This window comes from Pogona vitticeps, chromosome 4 (genome assembly GCF_051106095.1).
Source record: "Pogona vitticeps strain Pit_001003342236 chromosome 4, PviZW2.1, whole genome shotgun sequence".
NCBI lineage: Eukaryota > Metazoa > Chordata > Lepidosauria > Squamata > Agamidae > Pogona > Pogona vitticeps.
In genome coordinates this window covers 56176215-56194330 of record NC_135786.1, presented here as the reverse complement: position 1 = coordinate 56194330, position 18116 = coordinate 56176215, and the positions used below count along the sequence as shown (strand labels likewise).

At 42.5% G+C, this 18116-nt stretch overlaps 1 protein-coding gene across 1 annotated transcript in view; it reads right to left on the bottom strand.

Moving 5' to 3' along the window:
- Positions 1-4428: 4428 nt before the first annotated feature.
- LOC110079872 (chemokine-like protein TAFA-5) overlaps positions 4429-18116 on the bottom strand; it is a 32741-nt gene continuing 19053 nt past the window's right edge. The window contains exon 4 of the mRNA XM_020795289.3: positions 4429-6461. Coding sequence (XP_020650948.1) covers positions 6453-6461 — 9 coding nt within the window. The 3' untranslated portion in view covers positions 4429-6452. The remainder of the gene's footprint in view (positions 6462-18116) is intronic.

The following is an 18116-nucleotide window of genomic DNA, read 5'->3' as shown; positions in this document are numbered from 1 at the left end:
TGGGGGAGAGTTACAGTCAATGAGTAAGAACAGAAATACTAACATGGTTTCTGGATTATTGCTATTGGAAGAGGTGATGTTCAGGTGCTTCTGTCATAGAATATGCAGGTGATTGTGCCTTCCCTTCCAAGTACTATCACTGCCTCTTCACCCACAATGCAGCCGCAGGATTTATGTGAGTCACTCTGATGTCTTTAATTCTATCACATGACTACCTGTCTATGTGTTGTTTCTTTGCACCCAGGATCAGATAGGAAACTCTTCTGCCATGTTGAGTGCTCCTGATCATTAGTGAGAACTAAAATGGCTCATTAGGTCACACAGCCCAATGACTCAACATCTCTTGCACACATATTCTATGCAAGGGAAGAGGGCCAGGAGCGACACTTTGAATGGGGAGGCAAGCAGTGAAAACTGCGGGTTGCAGGAACAACTGTGGGATACTCACCGAGTTCTTCAGCATCAGGAAGGAATTGACCTTTTCACAGCCGCAAAGAAAGAAGGGACAAATGCATATTCCCCAAAAAGATACTTTCTCAATTGACAGAGTTACTCTATAAATCCTAACCCCCCTCCATTTGTTTAAACCTGAATGGTAAAAAGATGTGGAGGACAACTGGAGAGGGCTTGTGGGCCTGAATTTTTTTTCTTCAGCTCCACCGTGGGCCATACCAAACCCAGGAATGACTCTCTGGGCATGAAAGAAAGAAAGAAAGAAAGAAAGAAAGAAAGAAAGAAAGAAAGAAAGAAAGAAAGAAAGAAAGAAAGAAAGAAAGAAAGAAAGAAAGAAAGAAAGAAAGAAAGAAAGAAAGAAAGAAAGAAAAAGGGAGGGAGAGATTCAGGAAGTGTTCAACAGGACACTGTGGTCTCTCCCCACCCATCCTCACATTTGATGGTGAGATCTTTAGGAAATCTCAGCAAGGACCACCATAAGTGGCATTTTTAACAGTAACAAAAATGTTTTGCATTTTGAAAGTCAGTGGCCACCACATTGCTTTGGAAGCCACAGAAATACCTTACATGCCACCCACCCTGGTATAGATTGATGCTCATATTTACTCAGCGGAAATTTCTTGAGATCTACACTCTTGAGGCAGGATTTAAAGAAAGCTGCTCTAGTAAATCTGGATCCTGTACCTTTGTGGAGTATTTTGGGCATACAGAATTGAGAATTCTGGGGCAACATTTCTTCTGCTCAGAAATAATCATTCTGGAACAGCAGTTGGTGGTTCTCTTCAAAGCTGGTCAGTGTAAGGTGACAGTTTGTTTCATATGGAGCTGAAATTGTCAGCTGTCTCTCATATACTCTGGATATCACACACTTATAGTTTCACTTCAGTGGATTTATTTACCTCTTTTGGTAAAACCCATATCACTGGTTTTTGTTTGAATATGAACCCTACCAGAGTTGTTCTCACTCGCTTGGGTTTCAGGTCTATAAAGCCTCACCCAGCAAGGAAATGAGGAAATTCTTGGATGTGAATTTTAAAGTATCTGAAGGTTCAAAGGATCAAGAACCACTGCCTTAAAAAGTCTAACATCAAGGTTGGCTAGATGGCAGGATCCAGGAACTGACTGATGGTCTCGGAAGCCCTGTCTATCCACACATTGTTCATGTCTCAGGGGAATAATTAAACAGCAAGAAGTGCTCAGAGTATGACAGAAGTTGATGAAACAGGAGCCCCTGGCTCCAGAATTTGAATCAGGCCTCACATGGGGACAGCAACTGCTAGATGTCCTTTTTGCAGACAGGGGACACTTCTGTTTTCAACCAGACAATATTTTATGGATAATTAATGAGTCCTTGGCTGGGATCTTGTGTGTCCAGACTGCAAGCGGCCTCTATCTGTCATTTAAATGGATTCTTTAGGAAGCCTTCACATGGAACATCTTCAAGTGGGTGCAATGATAATGAGAGAGACAGTTGCATGTGGAAATCCAATCAACAGTAATTAGGCTGAGACATAAATTAGTACCTCAGAGATTTGGCCTCCCTCTGCACTCTGATTGTATAGCAGTGGGAGACACAGAGTGGGCAGGTATTTTAACTAATGCTAGCTTGATGTATGCATAATCCACTCAATTTGGACATTTGCCCAGATTAAGGAAAATCTGTTGTTGTTTTCAGTCGCATTGCTGGTAGAGGAAGATGGCTTCTAACCCTGTCGTTGAGCTGCTTTTTCCAATCTGCTAGATGCTAACGTTTGCTGATTGCCAGGAAAGTAATTTCTTTGAACAGAGCATTATCCACCATACTTTGAAGAAGCAGTGAGAATTGAACTTTATACACCACAACAAGGAGAGGAACAATCTGGTGCAATGGAAATAAGACATAGGACTTCAGCCTTCCTTTGTTCCATCACTGTGGGCCACTAGAGCTCAGATGGTTGGAAGCCTCTTCAAATCAGGTTAGATTTTTCTATGTTCTCATATAGGTGCCAAGAATTCCAGCTATCCACCTTCATTTCATCTGTCTCTGGAATTTGTACATACATTGATACATACATTGAGCACAGCTTCAGTTGTTAAGCCTGAAACTGCAGAGAGCTCAAAAGGTAGTGCTCACTTGAGGATGCAAGTAAGTCCTGCACACCAGGAAGTCAAGCAGGGCTTTGCCATATCTAGTACAGTCTGCATAGGTGTTGTGTTAAATATGCTTATAATGTTTTCATAATCAGGAGTCTTGATCACAGAAATGCTAGACACATTCAGCTGAATGTGCTTACAAATGCCTATGCAGACACTCACACTGACTACAGAAAGGTCTGCATAATTTCCAGATGAGGCGAGAATTATATGAACATCTGCATCCCTATCAACCTGATCCCTACATGGTTTCAGGTCAACATCTTAATGGAAACCAAAAGTGGCATGATTATTGCAGAAAAAAAAAGGCACAAGTGGGTAACATGTGGCTCTCCAATGTTTCCAGACTGCCTTTCTTATCATCCCTAGCCAGCACAGCAGATTAGGAAAGATGATGGCAACGCTAGCTCAACAATATCTGGTGGACTACCCTGTTCTTGCAACAGCCCAACACATTTGTTAGGTCTTGTCAATACTCACTATTTTGTGAGGTTTTAAATGGCTAATAAAAGTATTATTCTGCAGTGTTTTTTTTTTTTTTAAATTCCCTTCCCAATGCTTTGTGGACCAACACAGCTATATACAGTATGACCTCTGTCGATAACTATGCATCTAGAGGCTGGGCTCCTGATATGCCTCAGGGATTCTGATGGTGAACCATGTGTAAACCAAGTTGGTCCACAACTCAAGCACCAGGAACAATGAGCTCCGTGTTTATGAATATCCAATTTCAGACAAGTACCTTCTCGCACCATTGCATAAACATTGAGCAGGGCCTTATTGCTGACACCATGAAAAGCAGAAATAAGAATGATCACAATGAGTAGCTACCAAGTTTAGTGCTATATCACCTTGGGATGGACAAAAAAAAGAAAAAATCAATATGGAAGAGAAACAACTGTGACAAATTACAGCACATTACTCTTTGTGCAGTATGTGTGTATGTGAGTGTTTGTATGTTATGGAGAACTTCAGAAAACTGTCCCTTTTTCTCTAGTGCTGTGCAACATTTTAAACAGCCTCCTGGCTTTACAATGAACTCTAAAAGGACAGATGAGGATCAGCAGAGGACGGAATCAAAGGAAGCAGGGCTCTGGTGTGGATCAACTGTATTGAACTGTGGGGCCAGTGTGGACACTGAAACAATCTGTTGTCTCTGTGTGATCACCAAATCTAAACAGAAGCATAAAATAGACTGCAACTCAAGCTCCAGCAAAGCTGAATTGCTTCGATTGTCAGTGTTGTTGCAACCTTACTCCTTTTGCACTGCAGGCTGGTTGGCAGACCTTGGGTCCTAAATGTCAAGGCCCCATTTCCCCCCACCACCACTGCATCAGTAGCACAAATATATCAATCCCCTTTTTCTGTTTGTTTAGACCCCTATTCTTAAGTCATTAGGGAATTGGTTGAACTGCCTCTCCAAGCTGAATTGGCAACATGAGCTTTCTCAAATGTCCGTATATCAACACATTCACCACTAAGAACCCCAGTCAGTTATCTCAGGCTCAGCTCCACTGTGGAACATTCTGTCCCTGCAGTATTACAATCAAATCCCTTCAGAAATGTCTCTAGATCATTCCTAGCAGAGCTGTGTCACTAGTGACCTCCTTGTTGAATTCCCATGCTATTATTTCTGAGTCCCAGTATAAATCTTTGCATGTTTTCCCCTGCATATGGGATTTCTTCTCCAGGAAGTGCTGGCTTTTGTTACATAGATGTCTTAGATTTTCTTCATCAATGTTGAATGTTCACAATTGCAGTCATAAATCCTCCACTGTATGGTCTCTGAACATACATGTGAAAGGAACTATGCTACCCATAGACACAGGAAGGATAGAGAGGTTTCCTCTTTGACTAATAAAGTTAGAATTTTATTTCCTTACCTTTTCTTATGTCACAAATTTTGGGAAATGATTACAGTGGGAAAGGCCCTCAAAACATAAAAGTCCAATTCACAATGACACAAAAAAGGGATGTCGAAATAAGGTTGAATTCTGAGGTTTTGATATTTACATGTGAAGAGGGCTGAGTTTTCTACAGCATTATTTCTCAAACCCTTGGTCAGTAGTAACCAGTAGGTCTTGGGGGGGCTTTTAATATTTTTTAATCAGATACCAGAAGTGAGTGACAGACACAACACAATGCAAAAATTTAAAGGAGTTTTGTTGCTAAGTCAGGGAAGACTTGAAATCAAGAGGGCAGATGGTCAGCACAGACAAAAACTCACCGGTGAGCCTCCTTGGTAAACAAATTGCAAGTGTTCTAGCTTTAAAGGCGAGAAACTCCCTTGTTAGTCAGACAGCTGTGATACGTAAAAACTAAGTTGGGAAAGCACACTGCTTACCATGCAGGCCCAGAGTATGAAGTTAGAACTTCCTCACCCCCAAACAGGTAAGGCTACCAGCCTGTGGTGACGAATGCATAATAATTATCGTGTGCCATCAAGTCAATTCTGACATATGGCAACCTTTTGGGGGGTTTAGTGGCGCATGATTTGGCATTCTGGAACTTCTGTTTAGTAGAGCAGGGCTCTGAAGAACCACATCAACCTACTCGGTTACCTAACATTCTCTTGACATACGCATACCTCTTGCCCCTAGTTGCCAATGGTCACAATGGCAGGCCACAGTCAAGTAGAGCCAGTGTGGACAGCATGTCTCAAGTATCCATTAGCACCAAAACACTGTCTCAATCTTTACCTTTTGTAATGTGGTATCTTCCAGTTTAACAACTGTGGAAGAAACTGCTCCTTTTAACTCCTGAGTAATAATATTTTAAGGACTAATCATTCTAGTGAAAGGAGCATTAATAAAAGATGAACCTGTTTCAAAGGCTCCATCCTATGCTCTGGGAAAAACCAACCATTTCAAAAATTTCCAACGCAGTCCAAGCTAATAGGTTTGGTCTGAAAGACAAAAAGCAATGGGAGTTTATGCTTTCTAAAGCCGAGTATGAAAGCTCAATCCCAAGAATCCTTCCTCAAGTCAGAATATGCTAACAATGGTGTGTAAGTCATCATATTAAATCAGTGTTGCTCTAATTATGAGCCTGCCCCTGATTATTGGCAAATAAGAATTGTTTTCAGCAGTTGATTGGGCAGATGCCATCAGTGAATTGATATAAATAAAAAGCTTGTAAACACAAATAGAGAAGTTAATTAAATACACATTTTTGTCCCAGTCATTCACCCTGCCATTTTGCAAGGATCTTTTACTGGAGAGTGGCATATACTATGTTCCAAGCCTTTGGTGAACTCTTTCCCTCTGTATGCAAAGCAGATGCTGGTCTGGAGTGGCAACAATGACATGTTTTCTTTAGCATCTTCTCACCTCCTTGGAGGGTAGAGGAATGAGTGAAAGGAAGAGGCACAGGAAAAAGAGAATGCTTTCTTCATAGCAACTGGAGGGCATCCTAGGCTCTTAGGAACTGCCTCAGTCCATCACAACCATATGTTTCCAGAAGGCAGTCATTCCTCCCCAGGTGAAGGGTGCCCATCAATATTTTGGGTACCAAGTGGTAAATCCTCCATTGTCACAGAAAGAGAAAAAGGAAGTCTACGGAAAACCATATTTCAGATTAAAAACCCACAAAGTAAGCCAGAAGATACTTTCTTTTGAAGTGGGGAGAGGGCAGAAAGAAAAGACAATTTCACACATATAACCGCAGTATGCTGTTCTGGCAACCTCTCTTCCCCATGTGCAGGCACCAGAGAAAATACAGATGGGATATGTCCTGATTCTTGGAATTGAACCTTTATTGAAGAAGTTGATTGCACTTTCTGTCCCATGATGAGATGACTCCTGAACTGTGGCATCAGTACACAGGAAGTAGAGAAGCAGCTCTTACAGGCAGATTTACTACCACTGTCAGGAGACCTAGGGGAAGAAACAGGAAAGAAAATGGGTGATACTAAGAGGAATCAGGAGACTGCCATCACTGACTGAAAGCATTCAATTATCACTCTGTCATCTCTTACTAATGAAGAGTTTCTGTCCAGGGTTCCAGGCAGGACTCTTTCCCAGTTGTACTTGGAAATGTCAAGGATCAAACCTGGGATGTTCTGCATGAGCCACACCTCTTCTCTCACCATCTTGTCACACATAACCTGGCAGTTGGTGCTAAGAAGCACCACCAGGTGTTTCCTAACAGCCCCTTTGGCTTTAGTCACAGGTGTGCCTTCTCTCGTGCCTTGGCTTCTATTCATGTCATCCTATCCCTATCTTTCCCCTCTTTTGCATTATAGACAGCAGCACAAAGCAAGAACTATACCAATCTCTGCAACATTTGAACTCTTGAAAACAATATCCAGGCCGAGAATGATGAAGATATCTTGATGGAATCTGTGGTTTAGGTATCTAGCTAAGAGCCAGAGGTTGGAAGTTCAGTTTCCTACCGTGCCTCCCTTGTGACAAGGGTTGGACTCAATCATCCATAGGGTCCTTTCCAGCTCTGCAGTTCTAATGTCATCATTATCATCATACAAAAATACCAGGCACATTTAATCAAAATTATAAAAACACTGAATGGTATTATATAACAGATACAAGTTTTAACCAAAAATGTAAGTATCTGTTAAATGTTAGTGCAGTATGTATGCTGTTCCTAATATTGCCATTTTTGTAGCTCTGATAGTGTGATTTCTGAGATCTGCAACTGCTTATAATACTGTGTGAAATTTCTTAATATCGTTCCCAAAGCTCCAGCAACTATGGGGACCACTAAAGTGTGTTTCATCCACAAGTGAGATGTTTCGATTGCCAGGTCTCTGTACTTTGTATTCTCGAAGGCTTTCATGGCTGGGATCTGATGGTTGTTGTAGGTTTTTCGGCTGAACATGGCCAAACAGCCCGAAAAACTCTCTGTACTTTGTTAGTTTTTCCAAATCTTTGTTTTGAACTCTGGCATCCCCTGGAATTGCAATGTTAATGATCCAGATATTTCTTCGTTCTGTTACTACTAAGTCTCATGTGTTATGTCCAAGGTGTCTAAACCCCCACAAGAGTCACCAACTCTTTTGGTACTTTCTGTTGTATTCTCTATGTACATTCTGCTAGTGTTATTCATCTCTACAGTGCCTGGAAGTGTTCTCAGAAACTACAAGAGGTCTTCTGCTTTCTCTTCTTTCAAGACAAAGAATACAACTTCAACAATTCAGCACAGATGCTCACCTTTCCCACAATGGCCTCTAAATACATAATAGTTATATTATGGCATCAAGGAAGGCTCTCTGTCTGAAGCCCCATTTCATTATTCAACAAAAAACTCAATTACATTGAAATAAAACACAAGACATTGCCTTATACTGAGTCAAATCATTGGTCTATCTACCTCAGCGATGTGAACGACGACTGAACTGACTCTATGTAGCTTCTAATTTCAGACAAGATCCAGTGTATTCAGGGATGAATGGTCAGAAATAATGAGCTAAACGTAATAAGTTAGCTGCAATCAGGTTTTTTGTTGGTGTCATTTCTAGTTATTGTCAAACATTACTTTTGAGGGCATTTTAAGGGGCATTGTGACAGGAATTTTGCAGGTTTTATGCCATTCTCTTATCAAACCTAAGCTTTTTTTAAAAAAGAAAGTATTTAAAAAGCAACAAGTGGTAGGATTGTAACAAATAAATTACTTGCTCAACATTACAACAGGACTCTCTCCAAACACTGTAATGAAAATTGAGAATTAATTACTACTCTGTTTCCCCGAAAATAAGCCCTAGTACGATTTTTCAGGATGCTCTTAATATAAGCCCTACCCCAAAAATAAGGCCTGGTGAACTGAAACCCTGCCCTCAACTATTGTGCAGCAACCAGAAGAAGATGACATGACTGTGTTTGAATAAACGTAGATTGTTGTACATGAAAAAAAAAATTCCCCAAAAATAAGCCCTAATGTGGGGTTTTTTTGGGGGGGGGGGATCAAAAATTAATATAAGACCCAGTCTTATTTTCTGGGAAACACAGTAGTAAAAAGCATCTTATAAAGCTTTCAGTGTGGTAGCATAGAAAAGTTTGATCTCCACTAAATGAGAAAATCTTTGGTGGATTCTTTCATTTCTTTTTAAGTGATGCACCAGCGATGCTCGGTTGTTACTTTGATGTACAGTGTGCGAACGAAAATGTGTCATCCATTTACACATGGCCCAAGATGACCCAGAAGGGTTAGTGAAAAGAAATGTGGTGTCACAAAAGGTCAGTGAGGATGGGCAGCCACTTTGGGATCCTTGCCTCAACCCCTGATTAACAGCATGAGAAATATCCCAGCCTCTTGTGAATTCAGGAAAATCAGCTGTGTATGAGGGGACTGGGGATCAGCCTCTTTAAACCCAGGAAGGAAGAAGGAGACATGTATGCTCACCCGCCTGAACCTAATCAGCTTGCTGTTATCCTGTTAAGTCCCTCCAACATGCTCTACACTGGCAGGTGACAGATTGTAACAGCTTTAAGTACATTCATTCTGGATTTTCTTCGCTAATCTCACTCTCAGCCTTTTCCTATGGGTTGGTTGAAGGATATGGAAAAATAGGGAGCTTTGGAAAGGGAGGTGGGAATGGATTAGCACAAATTCTTCAGCAAAAAATGAAGGGGGCAATTTAAAAAGGGATCATTCTTTTTTTAAAAAAACCGGCACAGTTCAGTACAAATCTGATTAGTCTGTAGTATACGAATCATCAGTTCTATATATACAGTGCTATAAGAGACATCTCAGTTCCTATTTGTGGAAAGGTTCTAGTGCAATGAAGTGGGGCACCTTTTGATTTTATTTTTTATTGTGCAACTCCCTCCAACCACATACACCCATGGAAAACCTGCTACTATTACAGGTCCAGAAGGAGGGATTTCCCCCCCTTCCCACCCACCCCCAGCATTGGGTGGGTTTATCACTGGCTCCTGGAGACCCAACAATGATGTAGGGGGCTGCACGTGGCCGCTCATCCTCACCACTGCAGGGCAATTTGGAAATGCTACCATCATTCTCTGTACAATATTATGAATTTTTAGAGCCACTCCACATCTAATATTAGTCAGCTGTTGAATTGCAAATTGAAGAATCCAAGCTCTGCACTGTTCCCACGTCAGGGATTATGTGTGAAAAGTATGGCAAGAGGTTTGCAGCCAAGTGGACAAGAGTTAATAGGGGAAGGTTTTCTTTGCCGCGTTCTGTGTCTCCTTTGATTGTACATAAATGATTCAGCAGTGAAAAATGTGCAAACTCCACATTGTCAACCAGCATGTATGAATATTTAATAATGCAAAATAGAGCTGGGGCGATCGGACAGGATTTGCCAAATCGGAGATCGTGTTTGATAAATATGGATGAGCCTTTCCACTCCTGCACCCCACTCTCCCCAAAGCCTGAGGTGGATTTATCTTTCCTTACCAGTGAGAAAAATTGCATGCAGAGGAGTCTCAGGGCATGGATGAGAACTTTCTGGGACAAGCTGAGACTATGCAAAAGGGACAGGCTCAATCTGAATTGCAATGGACCCAGGCTGCCAGTGTGTCGATGTCAGACTGTTTTTTGAAAGGAGGATGACAGGAACTTAGGAGCAGTTTGTGCTGGAGACGATTTCCCCCTTAAGGATGGCTGAGTCAGTCTTTCAAGTCATGGAAGTCATGATGGAATAGTAATTGTCGGTGAGCAAAAAGAAAAAAACAACAACCGCTATTCCATGAAATGGAAGCATTGTATAATAAACCTGAAGCAAAAGAGACAGGCTGGATAGGTGTTTTGGAACTACATTTCTAAGAGGCAATCGTAGAAGCCATCAAGATAAGACAGAGGGCCTGAACTGGTCAACCCAGCACCCAGCCAACCGTTTCAATGAGGAATCAGAAGAAGAGAAGTTCCTGCTAGCATTTTGGTTCTCTCTGTGAGCAAGAATCCTGGAAAATCTAGGTTCTTGCTTATGTGGGGAACCAATACACAAATAGGAACCTCTCCCCTTTGGACTTGGCAATGAAGCAAGTGACAATGGAAGAGGGGGCTACTGGGTTCTATAAAGCACACAGTTAACCCTGGACATAACAAAGACAAGGGGCAGCATATCAGGAATGGTATTTCTTTTCAACATATACAAAAGGCATAGAATCCAATAACCTAGAAAGCCTAAAAGGAATGGACTCTTCTTCAGAATCAGAATGGGCAGAAACGTTGGGTCGCATCCAATGTGATGCCAGTGGGGAAAAAAGCAGGAGGTGGAATTGTTCCACAAGCACTAAAACAGTACAATATGCAACTAGTGCAGGTAGCCTCTAGGTCAAATATAGTTGTATGTGTTGTGCAACTGCTTGTGAAACAACTAGTGCACATGCTTAAAGAAATGGATTTTACAATACCTTATAGCTTTTCAAATGCTTTGTGAAAAAGCAAACACAAAGGCTTATACAACTGGAATTTCCACCTTCTTTTGAGTAGAAGCTTTGCACTACTCAAATGACACCTCTGAATCAGACGGGTAACTTGAGGTCCTCCAGAAATAGCTAAACTTCAATGATCATAATCCTAACTACTGGTTACGCTTGAAAACCAGTCCAACCACTCTAGAAGACCCAAGTTATCCATTCCTGCGCCTGATCTAAAAAATAATTTAGTATTGGGGACATATCTTCACTTTTCTGACCAAAACAGAGAAAAAGCTCTTGATGAAGAAGGCAAACAGAAAGACAGTAACAGAAGGAACATGTTGTAACAAATGGGTGCATGTACTTTCAAATTATGATATTTCTAAATATTTATTTATTTATTTATTTATTTTATATCCCGCCTATCTGGTCGGTTAAGACCACTCTGGGTTTTAGAACAGTTAGTCACGGAACCAACTAACTTCACAAACAGATTGGGAACAGTAACAATAGTTTTACCAAATCTGTCATGTACATTTAAAGGAGGGTATCAGAAAATCTATTCTAATTATATTTAATTTCAAAGATGAAACTTTTTGAAAAATGAGCAGATTAGTTACACATGAATCATATTAGAGTCAGGAGCATCAAATCTCTTAAGGATGTTATATGAATCGATAACAATAGAAGCTCAAATGAAACACATTACAACAAAAGAGAAAAGTGATTAACAAGTCCAAGAGATTGCCACCACAAGTAATTAGCAGAGTTACAGATTTGAAAGACAAGTGGCAGATGCTATTGGTGTTCAGAAGAGGTTTGTGGAACATACCAATCAGTGGATGAGGTGCCAGGGTGTATTTTAGGCATGTTCTTGGTCACATCCTCAACTATGTAACCAAGAAGCACCCCAGAGCTCAACAATTAGCCTTAATTTAAATTACACAATAGTAAATTACACAGCTCTTACATGCATATCAACATAATTCTGGGCATTGTGTTCTTTAAAAAGTGCATCTCGATCTAATAAAAACAGAAAGAATTCTGATACAGAGGTTGAAAACGATGCAATATTTTTTAAAGGGTCTTGAGAACAATATTGTTAAACACTAAGACAATAATTGCATTGTCTTTAATGCATTTGAAGCCTGAAATCAGCCAGGAGGCAGACTTGGAACACAATGGTTTGAAAGGATTACAGAAGGAGGGAGGGGAGGTTGCAGGGAAAGTTCAATGAATTCTGCTTTGGCCTTCCAATGTTTGTGAAATGTTGGAAAAGTGTTGACAGAAAAATATTTGTGAGGCAGGATGTCTGAAGAATTTAACCATACAGAAGTGAGGTGACAAGAGATGAAGATCTGGAGTCAATTAACATTAAAAAAAAAAATCACTGCATATGGATAGGACCCAGCAGAGAGTGTTGGAAGAATTTGCATGTGAAAAAGAGCTGTTGTTACTACATAGTACCATCTGTACATATGGCGTTTTACAATGAATGCACTTTGGACTTTGCCAGGTTACTAATGTGAGGGGGTGATAAGTGGGCAATGTGAAACTCACTGGATATTGTTGATCACAACTTCCAGAATTCCTTGCCAGTACCACTGCTGTCTAAGGATGATGAGAGTAGTAGTTTAACCTCAGAGACCCACAGATTCTACTTAGAATCTGAAAATAGACCAAAGGGAACAGCAGAGGAATGAGTAGGCTTATCTCTGTGTGTGGTTTGTGTGTTTCTGTGTAAAATGTTGTGAGGGATAAAACGGTAAGAATGTGTGATTATTTCAATCACATAGTTTGGCTTCACTGCAGTAGTATTTTGAATGGCTTTGCGCAGAAGTACACATGTTGTCAATATGTTCTATATTCTCTCACCTAACAGTGTATGGAGCATCAATCTATGATATGAGGAAATGCTAGAGATGCCTGTGAACTGAGCTAGGTAAGACCTCATCCTGAAATAGATGGGTGAGCACTTCCTCCCACATAGACTATAGGCCACTAATTAAACATCTTAATATCTCAATATTCTAATATTTTGCCACCTTGATTCTTTGGCTTATTTACTTGTTTTTGTGCAAAATGTGCAAATGTACTGATTGTTTTCAAATTTGTGCCCTGACTCAAAGGCATTGCCAACTGGGCAATACATACAAATTTTAAATTAACAAAATAAAAAAGCAGTAAATTTCACAAAGTGAGTATTAAAGAGAGCATATGGGACTGTGATATTCTTGCACCAAGCATACTAATATTGAACAGCCTCGTGGTGCAGTGGTTAAATTGCTGCACTGCAATGAAAACTCTGTTCACGACCTGGTTCAATCCCAGTGGATTTAGGTAACCGGCTCAAAGGTGACTCAGCTTTCCATCCTTTCAAGGTTGGTAAAATGAGTACTCAGCTTGCGGAGGGGGGGCAATGTATAACCTGCATAATTAAATTGTAAATTACTCAGAGAGTGCTCTAAGCTCTGTGGGGTGGTATATAAGCATCTCTCTCTCTTAACTCTGTTCTGCTGTTCACACAGAGGAAAGAATGCCTGCAGGTGCAACATGTCATAGCCTGCATCTGGTGGAACTTTCTTCCATGCAGCTATTATAGGCATAGGAGCACATTTGGAAAATGGTCTTGGCAGCCCTGCAAACAACTGCTTAAAGCACAGCCCATGTGGAAAACAAGCCAACTTGGCCTGATAATGCCCATCTGTTTGGGGAGTAGCGGTGGCGCTCCTCTAAATCTCAGCACCTCTGGCATTCATAAAACATCCCAGTGCATTTCCGAAACTCCAGCCAGCTAGCTTCGCCTCCTCCATTCATTGTTATTCACTTGCTGAGCTGACTGCAGCACAGACTCCTGGGCCTCACACACCGAGCAGCCTGGCAGCTGCTCCTGGACCAGAGTGATTATCCAAGGGATGCTGCTACAAGAGCTGTTTGGCACCAAGGCCTTTGGAATAAGAAACACACTGGGAACTCCTCCGCCCCACCGTTTTAAAATTCCATAACGTGCTCCCATCTCCTCCCTGCCTCTTCCCATCTCAGGTGGACTGCAGCCAAGCTGCCCATTTCTAAAGCCAGCCCTCAAAAGAGTGGGGGAGTAGGAAGCAGACAGAGAAGATGCAAGAGTCCCCAGATCAGAGACTTCTGTCATTTCTCAAGATGCCAAGACGAATCCTCAGATCTGGATGCTAGAGAATTTTGTGATGCAAGCGACTTTCAAATCAAACCCCAGATGTTACAATTACACCGAAGCAGCAGAAGTCTCATCATGCTATTCTGAGCATGACTAGTCCTTGATCCCAAAATATTTTCAAAAAGCGAAGGCCATCAGGGTTGGGTCAGTGTCCTCTCGGAGACACAGCTTAGAAAAGTGACTTTCTGGGACTACAACTCCCAGTACCCAGCAGCTCGCCCTGGTTTGTTTTGCTTTTAAATTGCAATCAGAAAAAATAACTTCCCCGTGTGATATCAAATAGTGTGTGTGTGTGTGTGTGTGTGTGTGGGGGGTTATATGTATCATGGGAACAATGCCAATGTTGCTACTGTGAATGTAGTTCTGCAGAGGAATGGTTATCTGTATACTTTGCAGTTGAAATATAGGATTGCCACCCTTCCAGCTCTCTTGAGGTTTCTGAGCATGTGCAAAAAGGAGGCCACAGTGGGCTTACACATATCACAATATTCCAAATAACTGTGACCCTCAAAAAATATGAGAAACCCTGTATTGGGGAGTGAGGACACTACTTTTCACCTTCCAGGGTTGGAGTCCTGCAGGTGAAATCTGACAGATCCTAACATGTCAAATAATGGGTAAAGCCAGAACCCCTAAATAGGTGGGTCCAGAGCAATCCTCCACATTTCTCATATTTTCTCCTTCACTCCCAATTAGAGATGGGCGCACATTTCATGCCAATTTGTACACGTGGCATCCCAGGTGCTGCACCTTCCCTCCCTCCCCCTCCCTGGCTGTATCCCCTACTCACCAGCTGGCGCGTGCTCCTCTCCTCCTCCTCTTTGGCTGTTGAGCCAGTCTCTGGCAGTGGCAGGGGCTTTCCTGCCCCACCTCCTTGGCTGATCGTCCGAAAGGGGACAGGGCAGGAAAACCGGTGCTCCTTCTGGGGACTGGTCGAACAGCCAAAGAGAAGGAGGAGAGGAGAGCATGCTAGCTGGTGAGTGGGTCACTGACCAGGGAGGTGGGGAAAGGGAATGCATGACACCTGTGGTGCCGTGCATACAAACTGGCACAAACCTCCAAAACGAGATTTGTGCCCATCTCTACTCCCAATCTATGTGCCCCTTTTCTTCCCTGTCCTCCTCCTCCCATCCACTCCTCTTTCTCTGTTCCCTTCTCTCTCTCTCTCTCTCTCTCCCTCTCTCTGGCTCTGCCACATTTTCATTTACTTTTTTTTCTGTTCCTTACTTTTTGCTTTCCACCTTTGACCCTGCCCACAGACAGCAAACTGGCTTTTCACAACACACATGCCAAAAAAAAATCCCCAAAAGTTTTGGAATGAACATCCATGCAAACTCCTCAAGATCATCAGTATTTTCTAATCCAGATCATTTATGGTGAACTTTGGGCCACGTGGTCTCTTTGAGCCTCCCCCTGTCACAAGGTCAATATGAAGGCAAAACGGGAGAGGAGAGAGGCTCTGGTGAGCTCCTTGAGGTAATCTCGTTTTCCACCAGCTCCTCCTTATCTCACCTTAATCCAGTAATGGGAATATTTTCCTGTAGCGAGCACACTGAAGCCTCTACCCACTCAGGCCTCCAGGAGTGCTCACTCTTCTTCTCAGGTAGCTGCCACCAGGTATTGCTGTTTCAATACCAATAAATCACTGGATCATGTGTTTCTTCAAACTTAAACTTGTTTATTGGTTTAACAAAATAAAGTAAGTAAATCACAAAATGTTAATCAAGGTCTCTCACTCACTGACACACAGAGACTCTTCCCTCACTGACTGTTTGGCTCACAGGCCCATAGACACTCTCATCACTAACTCTCACAAAATCTCTCACTGATCTCCCCTCTTACATCGTACACCCCCTTATATATTCCAGCTCCTCCCCCTTCTGCACCACCTTCCATCCCCTCATTGGCTGATGTTCCACTGCCCAGCTGTGACGGACAGGTGAGGGCAGGGCTGAATGCTACATTTCCATCCAGAATTTGATGGTTAGAGCTGACAGAAGTGGTAATCGAACAGTATTTGAAATGACACCTCTCCGCCTTTATTTTCAGTGGTCTTAGGCTGAAAGCAGGGATGTGGCCATTCCCATCCCACTCCTTGACCAGTTCTTCCTTTTGCCTTCCTCCCTCATCTGTGACAGCAGCAGGTAGGAAAGGAGGTTAGTGGGAGGGAGGGACTAGCAGAACAGCAGAGAAGGTGGCACCTGAGAGCCCTTGAAAGCAGGCTTAGAACTTGCTGAATCAGAAAACAAAAGGGTGCTTAGCACTGGGCTAGGGTATATGTGCCCCTTTACTCCCAAGATATTGTTGGACTGCAACTCTCCTTGGTCCTAGCCAGCACAGTCATTGGCAAGAAATCAAGGGAATGGCCATCCAGCAATATCTGGAGAGCCACTGGATTCCCCCTCCAAATAGGTGGGATGATGATGGCAGTGGTGATGCCATCCTTTTCAAGAGCATACATTGATTCTCTCCCCCCTCTGTCTTCTGCTGACAATAAACCTGAAAAGTTAGACTGAAAGTTAGATGAAAACAAGATCTGGAGAACCACCTGATCCCTGCCTCAGCTTTCCTTGGCAAAAAATAAAAATAAAGTAGAAGCAGGACCTGTCCCAGATGCTGCCAGGTCTTACACTGAAGATGACCGGTATTGCGCCTGATACACATTTATTTATGCTAAAGCTCTCCCACAGCATACCCAGTGTTGCCCACAGCACAGCGAAGGTAGTAATCCTGCCATTTAACATTGCTCTTGTCATCTGGTGCTGAAAAGGCAGGTCTGGGAGCAGCCTCGGCGGGCTCTTTTTTGCAGGCTTTATTCCTTTGCTGTACACAGGAGAGCTTTGCTTAAGACTCTCTCCAAATCCATCTCTACCTGTCTGGCTGGCAGTCATTTTAACAGGGCCTTGGAGAGTGTGATCCCAGAGAGGTGCCTGCGGTGAACTCCACAAAACAAATCACCTGGTGTGGGTCCCCGCAAGCGAGTTATATTAATAGCCAGCAAAGCCTGCGTGCATGGCCCTGTGTGCAAACTCTATTAGCAAAGCTGATTTTCCCTGCAGGCAGTGAGGGCACGGCAATACCTCCCTTGCACTCAAAGGATAAGCTGGAAGACGTAACTGCACTGCAATTTCTGCCGGAGCTCAGCACAGCTGCCGGCTGTCTTTCCTTCTCAACACTGCCTGCCTCCCCTCCCCAATTGTGATGGCATACAGAGTGAATCCCAAGCGCTCTGCAAGCTAGATACAATCTGATCTTTTCCAGACATGTTCCTTTCTAAACCTACTTTCTGCAAGCATTGTTCTCAGCTCACGAGTACAAACATACACATGCATACATATATTCTTTCCAAAGGGACTGAAACCATCTCGCAGGGCAGTGGGCAAAGCAAGGCCTTGCTCATCAGCTTCTATCAGGACTGTTCACTAATATTGGTTTGTCATGGGTAGATGGGACAATTTTTTCCAATTATCTTCTATCCTAACAAGCAATCATGGCAGTATCTGAGTCTGGAGGCAGGTGACACCTAGAGCCCTCAGTGGGCTGGATTTTGATTCTCCAAGGGCCATATGTGGCTTTACCGCCCAGAGGTCTCCCACTCTCAGTTTATAACTTGATGAACTATGGAACCCAGAGCTGCAATCCTCTACACCGGGAATCAACAGACTTGTGGATCTCCTTTCTTTTTTATGTGAGCCAACCAGAGCCAGGCAGAAAATGCAGTTGAATATACACTAAGAATTAAGGAACAGGGTGCCTCTGTGCATGTGCTACACTTAGGAATTTGTGTCAAGTATCAGAGCCAAGATACCAAGTATTTTGACACAAAAGTCTACTTCTAGACTTTCCTGTCCCAAAATGCTTTGTCAGTCACTTATATACTGTGAGTTCCCAGGGTCTTCCTGGCTGCTGCTATTTTTGCACAACTGGGCATCAAAAACTTTGTGATTTACCATAAATTTCTAAGAGATCTAATGACAGATCTTGACCTATCA